The 10,126-nt window shown below is 37.0% G+C and overlaps 1 protein-coding gene across 1 annotated transcript; it reads left to right on the top strand.

Moving 5' to 3' along the window:
• LOC109845397 (peptidyl-prolyl cis-trans isomerase CYP18-1) lies at positions 369-10,046 on the top strand. Its single transcript, XM_020414653.1, has 5 exons — positions 369-424; positions 527-601; positions 8,578-8,739; positions 9,471-9,629; positions 9,720-10,046. Exons 1-5 carry the CDS (start codon positions 422-424, stop codon positions 9,801-9,803), a joined length of 483 nt encoding a protein of 160 aa, XP_020270242.1. The 5' UTR covers positions 369-421; the 3' UTR covers positions 9,804-10,046.

Here is a 10,126-nt window from a genome sequence, read left to right as displayed (position 1 = left end):
TTGACAGCTTTCCCCCGAAATCACCCCTTAAAAACTTATCCAAACAGCCCCTAAGCGTTTTGTAGTAATTCTAAGCCATTACTTAAAGGATTAGAATTGAAGAACACTCCACGTAGTTTATGGGATTAGCACTGTTAATTAAAGGTCGTCAAAACTTGAACTCATATAACTACATCTCTTAAAAGGTTAATCCCGGAGGGATCGAGTAATTTTTTTTTTAAATTTTCAAGAGAGTAAACAAGTTCTGTAGTAGTGAAAAGCCTGCGAACTGAATAGTAGGGGCCCATCGTTTATCATGTCCACCAGCCCAATAGCCTAGGCCCAATTGTGGGTCAAGCCCATTCTCCGTCCTTTTTATTTCCAAGAGCGCCCAGAAATCTAGAGAGAGGAGCTTTTTGGTTCGGAGTCCAGAAGAATCCCAATGGTGAGGAAAATCCGCCCCCTTTCGAAACCCTAAAATTTACTTCTCTGCTCAGGGTTTGTTGTTTTCGACGGTGGGGATGCTGATGGTGATCTTTCGTTGCAGTCGGTCACTCTCCACACGAATCTTGGAGACATCAAGTGCGAGATCGCCTGCGATGAGGTTCCCAAGACCGCCGAGGTAATTTCCGTTCTGCCTCTTTTTTTTTCTTTTTTCCCTTCCTTCTTTGCTTCACAAGTTTTCTCATTTATTGATGAATCGATGTTTAAGTCTGCTTGCTTGTGCTGTTCTAAAGATACTCCTGGTGTTAGTGAACAGCCCATCATTTTGTTGTAATTAAATTCAAATCATGTTAGTTGATCACGGTTCAAGTTCGCAGCACTCTTAATCATATGAAAGAGAGATGTCTGGAATGTGTGAGCGGTTAGTCATATCTAATATTAAGGTTGTATTCAATTAGCGGGGTTGATGGGTAGCTATTGTCAATTTTTGGGTGTGAGTAAGAAGATATAGATCTTTTACATTCAAGGGTTGAGCTAAACTACCGCAACGAGGAAATAAAAACTCGAAACCCACCTAGAGGCGTTCTATGAATCCATGAAGAACAATCTTTGAATCCACGGAGTGATATAAAAGAGAAATTTACTAATCAAAAGCAATAGTAATATTCGTGAGGTTTACATGCTTGTTCTTAAATGGAGAAAACATATTGGTAATATTAGAAAGTATGATAAACTACCCTAAAATGACTCTGTGATTGATAAGTAGGGATTTTTAATTGGGATTTTTCTCTTGGAGTTAAATTGAGGGATTATTGAATGTTTGGCAAGGAGTGAGAAAGTTGGACTCCAACTCCATTAGATAATTTGTGGTGCAAAAAATCCATGGTTCTATTATTCCTTCTTTATTATTTTTCTTTTTCTAAATTAGGAATATTTCCTCTAGACCAATGTTGAGGATAACATGGTTCCTACGTTTCCCTCGGTTTCGATGAGTCACAGGCCATTTCATTATTATACAAAGAGTTTTTACATGAAAACCACCTTAACTTCTGTCGAAATTGGTGGTTACCACCTTTAAGTTTTTGGGTCCAAACCACTTTTATTTGCATACATGTTTGCAATGTCAAACCAAATAAAGTTTTGAGCTATAAAAAATCAGAACTTTCAAAAATATCCTCATCCCAAACATGTGCAAATTCGTGGCTAATTATAAAAAACAAAGATCATTTCAATATTAGTCCCCAAATCTTTCATATTTTCCTATTAGCCCCCCAAATCATCATATTTTGAAATTAGTTCTGCGAATGGATGCCATCTTCAATTATCAAGATGGGCAACCTTGTCCTTGTCGGTAGGGCTGTGCAAGGGTCGGTTTGTACCGAATAAACCGATCGAACCACCTGATTTTGAGCAATGCATTTTGGTTTTAGTAGATACTTCAGTTCGGGTTAGGTACAAATATTTCAAATCGGTGCACCAGCCCAACCGATGTAAAGAACACCCACTTACAGCGCACCCAACAACCCTCTCATTCTTCATTCTCTACGGGCCCACTCAACATGGGTGAGTCCTTTTCTAATGCTAGCTGTCTTGCATAAATAATAGAGAAAGATCATATCTATTTGTCCTTTGCTCTTGCAAAAAGGCAAAACAAAACCAAACCTGCTCTCTGCTCTCACGAATTCAAAGCAGTTGTTATTTCAAAACTCAAATCTCTCTCCCCCCTTTGTTTTCCTTCACCATCACCTTCTTCCAATTGTGATGACGACCAAAGTTAGCTTTCATATTTGCTTGCTGAGTTCAGGGCCTATGACAACCAAATGAACCAACCGAACCGGACTGAAATAATTCGGTGCGGTTGGATTCGATTTTATGTCTATTTTGGTTTGGTTCGGTTGATAAAAACTTGTCTAAAACCGCTCGACCCGATCGTCTGCACACCCCTACTTGTCGGAGAGGGTTATGGGGGGAGAGAGAGAGAGAGAGAGAGAGAGAGAGAGAGAGAGAGAGAGAGAGAGAGAGAGAGATGTGAGCGGTTAGTCGTATGTGCGAGTAGATAGGAGCATGCATCATGTCATATCTAATCTTAAGGTTGTATTCAATTAGCGGGGTTGATGGGTAGCTATTGTCAATTTTTGGGTGTGAGTAAGAAGATATAGATCTTTTACATTCAAGGGTTGAGCTAAACTACCGCAGCGAGGAAATAAAAACTCGAAACCCACCTAGAGGCGTTCTATGAATCCATGAAGAACAATCTTTGAATCCACGGAGTAATATAAAAGAGAAGTTTACTAATCAAAAGCAATAGTAATATTCACGAGGTTTACATGCTTGTTCTTAAATGGAGAAAACATGTTGGTAAATATTAGAAAGTATGATAAACTACCCCAAAATGACTCTGTGATTGATAAGTAGGGATTTTTAATTGGGATTTTTCTCTTGGAGTTAAATTGAGGGATTATTGAATGTTTGGCAAGGAGTGAGAAAGTTGGGCTCTAACTCCATTAGCTAAATTGTGGTGCAAAAAATCCATGGTTCTATTGTTCCTTCTTTATTATTTTTCTTTTTCTAAATTAGGAATATTTCCTCTAGACCAATGTTGAGGATAACATGGTTCCTACGTTTCCCTCGGTTTTGATGAGTCACGGGCCGTTTCATTATTATACAAAGAGTTTTTACATGAAAACCACTTTAACTTCTGTCGAAATTGGTGGTTACCACCTTTAAGTTTTTGGGTCCAAACCACTTTTATTTGCATACATGTTTGCAATGTCAAACCAAATAAAGTTTTGAGCTGAAAAAAACCAGAACTTTCAAAAATATCCTCATCCCAAACATGTGCAAATACGTGGCTAATTATAAAAAACAAAGATCATTTCAATATCAGTCCCTCAAATCTTTCATATTTTCCTATTAGCCCCCCAAATCATCATATTTTGAAAATTAGTTCTGCGAATGGATGTCATCTTCAATTATCAAGATGGGCAACCTTGTCCTTGTCGGTAGGGCTGTGCAAGGTTCGGTTTGTACCGAATAAACTGATCGAACCACCTGATCTTGAGTAGTGCATTTCGGTTTTAGTAGATACTTCAGTTCGGGTTAGGTACAAATATTTCAAATCGGTGCACCGACCCGACCGATGTAAAGAACACCCACGTACAATGCACCCAACAACCTTCTTATTCTTCATTCTCTGCAGGCCCACTCAACATGGGTGAGTCCTTTTCTAATGCTAGCTGTCTTGCATAAATAATAGAGAAAGATCATATCTATTTGTCCTTTGCTCTTGCAAAAAGGCAAAACAAAACCAAACTTGCTCTTTGCTCTCACGAGCTCAAAGCAGTTGTCATTTCAAAACTCAAATCTCTCTCCCCCCATTCTTCTTCTTCCTTTGTTTTCCTTCACCATTGCCTTCTTCCAATTGTGATGACGACCAAAGTTAGCCTTCATAATTGCCCGTTGAGTTCAGGGCCTATGATAACCAAATGAACCAACTGAACCGGACCGAAATTATTCGGTGCGGTTGGATTCGATTTTATGTCTATTTCGGTTTGGTTTGGTTGATAAAAACTTGTCTAAAACCGCCCGACCCGATCGTCTGCACACCCCTACTTGTCGGAGAGGGTTATGGAGAGGCTGAGATAGTTAAAATTTTGCCTCTTAGCTAGGGTTTCAGGGGTTTTTTTCTTTGATTAGAGAGCATGAGAGAGGGAGGATTGAGGGGAGGTGAGGTTAGGGTTTGGGATTGGGAATTAGGGTTTGGGAATTAGGGTAGGCTTTAGGGATTTGGGTTGGCCATGGCGTGCGTGCACCCGCACACAGAGAGAGTGGGAACTAGTATCAAATTATGAAAGATTTGGGGGACTAATATTAAAAAAACCCATATTTTAATAATAATGGTGGAGTAAAATGGGAAATCCATGTCTTTTTCCAAGCAGAAAACTCAATCTGGTGTGACATGGCAAACTTGTATGCAAGTAAAGGTGGTTCTGACCAAGAAAAAGAAAGAAAATGTGATAACCATCAATTTCAACAAAGTTAAGATCGTTTTCATGTAAAAACCCTTCTACAAATGCATGGAAATGAAGGAGAGTAGTCACTAGTCAGTTTGTGGAGGCTTATGACTACGGTTCAATAAAGGAGCAATTGCCTTACTCCTATTCTATAACCACCATCTATACTTTTTCCATAGTAATAGTCTTGGTTACATGATCTTTTACAATTTAGGTTGTGAAATACTTGCAATCTCCACTGCTTTTCACAAAAACACAACATTGGATTGTACATCAGATAATTGTTTGCAAATTTATGGTTTAAGATGTCGCTAAGCACTATTATGGGAATGTCTTTTCTTATGCTTACTATTGAGCATGACACATAATTGAAAGAGTTCCAAAAAAAGATTTGCAAAATTTTTCTGTCTCTGTTTGAAGTTTGTAAATTCTATAATTGGGCTAGGGCATGAACATTGCTACTCTATCAATTTTTGGCCAGTGCAGCTATGAGTAAGAGCAGAACCTTTTATAGGCTTTAGATTGTTAGGTGGCAGATAAGTAAATTGTATTTCTTGATTATGCATGTTCTGCTAAAAAATTCTTCGAGACTATGAAAGTCTTGACAAAAAGGTTGATGAATAGAAATTGTGACGGTGAAAATGGGATTAAGTCAACACTATAGATGGGTATTATTATTTTCTATTTCTTTTCGGGGGTGGGGGGGGGGGGGGNGCCATATATCAACGAAAGAGAGATAAAATGTGACACCATGTACTATAGTTTGATATATGTAAGTAGATGAAAGAAGAACGAGGAATGAAACTTATACCAAAATACATGTTCAAGTACTTGAATCATCTCAACGTATCTAGTACCATTGAATTTCATGCTTCAATTTTCTAAAGTTTCTTCTTATGTATGAAAAAAATATGTAATACATAAAAAATGGTTCTCATATCATTACAAAAAATATCATATTTTAATTTTGTATGTAACCAAAAGCTATAAATAACTTTTTTCCTCAAATGATGCATATTTGATACGTTGAAAGTTGTACAGGATTTAAAATGAGAACTATTTTGAAGAAAAAGGTAAGAGCTATGAAAGGGATTATAATACAACATCTAATAACATCAATTATATGAGATTAAATTTTGATCAAATATTTTATAAACAAACAAATCGATTATGTGGATGCTCATAGTTGATCCATTTATTAAATGCTAATGCTAAAAACTTTTTGACTTCTTTAAATGATCTTTGGGATTGAATTTGAACAAATAGTCAGACGCACAAATATCAAACTATTTGGCTATTGTTTTATCTAACTTCCATCCTTATGACTGTAAGAAACAATCTGGCATTGATAGTTATAACTTAGTTATTATCTACCTTATCGGACTTGCAATTATATCCTCTATCTTGTTGAGTTTTCTAAAAATATAAATAGTAGAATTGGGTCTCCAAAACTTTGAGTATCTTTCAGCTTTGGAATAGTGAAGATTCTAAGAGCAGGGTGCTTGAGTCATAAGTGCTCCTACTTCAGCTGGTGGTCGCATTGCTAGAGCGAGCATTTTCCGGTTATGCAACAATGGTATTTGACATAAAGGTGGGATCTATCAAAAAGAAATGAGAAATGAGTGCAAATACCTGATAGGTGTTTATATGGTGAAACATAATCATGACATCCGTCATTGGATTCTAGAAAGTGGACACATGAAATTCTTATTTGGTCACTTTGGATCTTAAGATGTAATCAATGTTTTAAATGTCGGATATCGGATTCATGTCGGACAACCAAAATTCATGTCGGATAGCGAAAATTAGGGATATGTCGGGGGACATATACTAAATATCGGATTTTTATATAGGATGGATTTCTACCTCAAATTTGGTCACCAAGATGGAATGCACTTGTCTTGTTATAATTTATCCTACTTGAGTTGAGTATTCATCATCAAGACACGAGTCGTTTTCCATTTTTTGAAGGTAAACATTAGAATATTATGCTAACAAATATATAAAATACATATTATCAAACTAGAACTTTCGAAGAGTCTTGCATAAAATTAACATAAAGTAAGGTGCCTTGCATAAAATTGACATAAAGTGTTACACTTTGAATTGATTTCAAGCTACAGTTCAAACTTATTGTTTACATCACGCTTTTATGTATTCTCAATTTTAATTTGTAAAGACAAAGATGAACGAGAGGAGATCGCGGCGGAAAAGAGAGCGATTTTTTTCTTTGCCCTAATCTGTATTATGCTATTGGGTTACTATGGGAACAAAAGGCTAAAAAAAAGAATTAATCAGGTTTGGCTTTTGAGTACTAAACACAAACCCCAATACTTATCAACTTTAACAAAATAAAAAAATATAAAAATCGACCTTTTTCCGATTTTTCAAGGCTGAAAATCGGCCGATATGTCCGCAATATCACCCGACATGTCCAACATGGACCTCAAAAACGATATCCGACTTGAAATGAGCATATCCGTGTCGCTCTAGCCTCTGATCCGACATGTCGACCGACATTTAAAACATTGGATGTAATCATTTTAATTTGATATCCCATATGCATTTATCCAGTATATCTAGTTGAAAGTTTGAGATCTTCAACTTCGTGCCATTGTAACATCCCTTCAGATCAGCTTTGATGTGATAGTGCGGAAAAGAGGTTAAGTGAAAGTCCCAACATATAATAGTTTGCCATATAAGTACCCACACACACGTGTACCCACAGAAAGGAAAGGAATTACCTCAGGCAAGGGGCTTTTCCCACATAGCAAGATTTTTTCAGTGATATCAATGCATTTATACATGTTCTTTATGAAAAGATGATCATGTTTTGTGTGACTCCTCTGCCTACATCCAAAGGTTAAGAAACAAGAACATGATATCACCTCCAAGCGGTGGAGATGATATGGTCTTACTTTTCATACTATTGATATTAACATCCAATTACATAGAAGGTGAGGAATCCTTAGAGGAAAACTTTTTATCTCATATTAATCATACATAATAAATGTAAGTACATAAATGGTTATGCTTCTGGATATGTGATATTTGAGATTGGTGGCTAAGCTAAGGCTTGTGAGAACATTTTTTTGCTGACTGTATGAACAATCTGAGCAATTCGTCTTGATGTGTGCACTTCAAACAATGTATGGATAGGTATCAAGTGATTTTAAAGACTTTTTACCTGTCCAAAAAGTTGCTTCAAAGTAAACTTGTTTCAACTGTTAAAAAACTGACACCAGTTGATAGATGAAAGTGCTTCTCAAATCACTTGATATCTCATCCTTGAACTATTGAAGATGCATATAGCAAGATAAATGTAGCGGTCATCCAAAGGTGGACCTCTCCTTCCCCCGTGAAAACACCTTAGTTTGGAAATTGGACTCACATAATAAAAAAGGGCCCGAAGTAATATTGCTACCGAACCAACCGCATATAGGTAGATCCATCATCAAGTTTTAACGAGTATTTGTGTGAGAACTGATCTAATTTCTGAAACTAGGTCTTTGATATTGCGGTGGGTTACCCTATGGATATGATGATTCAACTCCATTCTTCTCTATCTAGACAGTTTAAGTACCATGCAGGTTGGAGATCAACTGACTTCTGAAGTGTTTCTTTTCCCTTGCATTCAACGGCAATTGCATTCTAGCGATGCAATTTTAGCGTGGCGCTTTAGCCCAATGCCAATTGCATTCTAGCGATGCAATTTTAGTGTGGCGCTTTAGCAAATGAATTTATCCTCTTAAAAAGAAAATCTTTGTGGTTGTTGTTTGATCACTTCCGGACGATATTGATATTCATCCCTATTTTAGAAGAGTACTTTATATGTAAGTCGCTATGCATATCAGAACTCAAAAGTTATTATGCGCAGTTGGTCATGCTGGTACTCAATGTTTTCTTGTATGGTGAGCTATTTGGTGCCTGATTTATCTGCTTTGTCAACTTTCTAGAGGTTTGATATGCCTTGTTTGTTGTATGGTGTTCAGTCTACTTTCTCTTATCTACCCAGATATAACTTGTGACAACAGAGAATTTATTTATTTTCATTTTCAAAAGTACCTGTTTCTACTCAAATGAGAGTTGGAAGTTATATGTGGAAGAACTTATATGTGATTATTTTGAATGTTTGATGCAGAACTTTTTGGCACTCTGTGCTAGTGGTTATTATGATGGGACTATATTTCATCGAAACATCAAAGGTTTCATGATTCAGGGTGGAGATCCTACTGGCACTGGCAAGGGTGGAACCAGCATATGGGGGAAGAAGTTCAGTGATGAAATCCGTGAATCCCTCAAGGTATCATATGCCAATGCCTTCAAACCTGTTGAATTATGTGTTGCGCTCAAGGAAACAACTTGACCTGTAATTTTCGTTAGTTTCAAGATGGGATGAATCTTAGTTTAGTAGATAAACTTGAACTGGCTTATTTGTTTCTCTTATGGTTTCCCTTGTAAAGTTGAGCAGAGAAAAGCACTCTAATTCCTTTCCCCCCTCTTTATTCTATTTTCTTCAACCTGGTTGAACCAATCATATATTCTTAGGGCTGCTTAGATGATAATATTCAGTTCTGGAAACATGACAAATTCAACTTTCATCAAAACTTTCTATATTTTCTGATTTTTGTTTGATTGGTTGGAAAGTTGAACACAAGGACTACTGAACACTTCCTCCCGAAAATCCTCGAGAGAATTGAGGATTTCAGACGTGGGATTTTGCTGATTCAGAACCAAATCCCAACCACTTTCCACAACACACCTCCCATTCAAAACAATCGAAAAATATTGGAAGAGGATTTTGAATCTGACCAACTCTGTGTGGGATGCTCACTTTCCATGAAATATTGAGAATTCCATGGAAACGAAGCAGCCCCTTATCAGATTTCCTTTTCTTTCGAGAGTTTGTGCTATTCTATAATTTGTGTACATAAATTAACTTATCACCCTATCCAATCTTTCAAAACTAGTGGTATTACATTTGATTGCACAATTTCTCTTGGGGAAAGCTTACACAGTTGACTTGATTCACAGCACAATGCAAGAGGCGTACTTTCAATGGCAAATAGTGGGCCGAATACAAATGGGAGCCAATTTTTCATCTCTTATGCAAAGCAACCTCACCTGAATGGACTCTACACTGTATTTGGAAGAGTGATCCACGGATTTGAAGTTCTCGACTTGATGGAAAAGGTAGGCAATCTTCAATGTGAAATCCTGTGATGACCTTGAATGAATAAGCTAGCATTGTATTGAGTTCCATTGTTTTGTTGGTTAATGCAGACGCAAACAGGACCTGGTGATCGACCGCTTGCAGAGATCAGGTTGAATCGGGTGACGATACATGCAAATCCTCTTGCTGGATAGTATGTCTCTTGTTCTTAAAGTTTTGAAATATATTCCCCTGGTGGCTTCTGTATTAGGATCAGGATTTGATGGTTAAAGTAGTTTTTACGTTGAAGGTCTGTACGAGATATCCAACGATGCATTGACATATACTTGATGCAGTGAGGGGGCTAATTTTAATTTTATCATTATTATTTTTGTATGTAAATTGGTGAAGATCTTTATTAGTTGGAATCAGATTTCCCGTGTTCTCTTTGTACTGTACGTACCCTTTTCTTGGCATTCCCAACGTCATTGTGACGTAATTGTATCTAATAAATTTGTCTAAATATCAGGCAATGCTT

This window comes from Asparagus officinalis, chromosome 6 (genome assembly GCF_001876935.1).
Source record: "Asparagus officinalis chromosome 6, Aspof.V1, whole genome shotgun sequence".
In the NCBI taxonomy this organism is placed as follows: domain Eukaryota; kingdom Viridiplantae; phylum Streptophyta; class Magnoliopsida; order Asparagales; family Asparagaceae; genus Asparagus; species Asparagus officinalis.
Note: the sequence above shows the minus strand (reverse complement) of the source record. Positions and strands in the feature narration are given on the sequence as shown.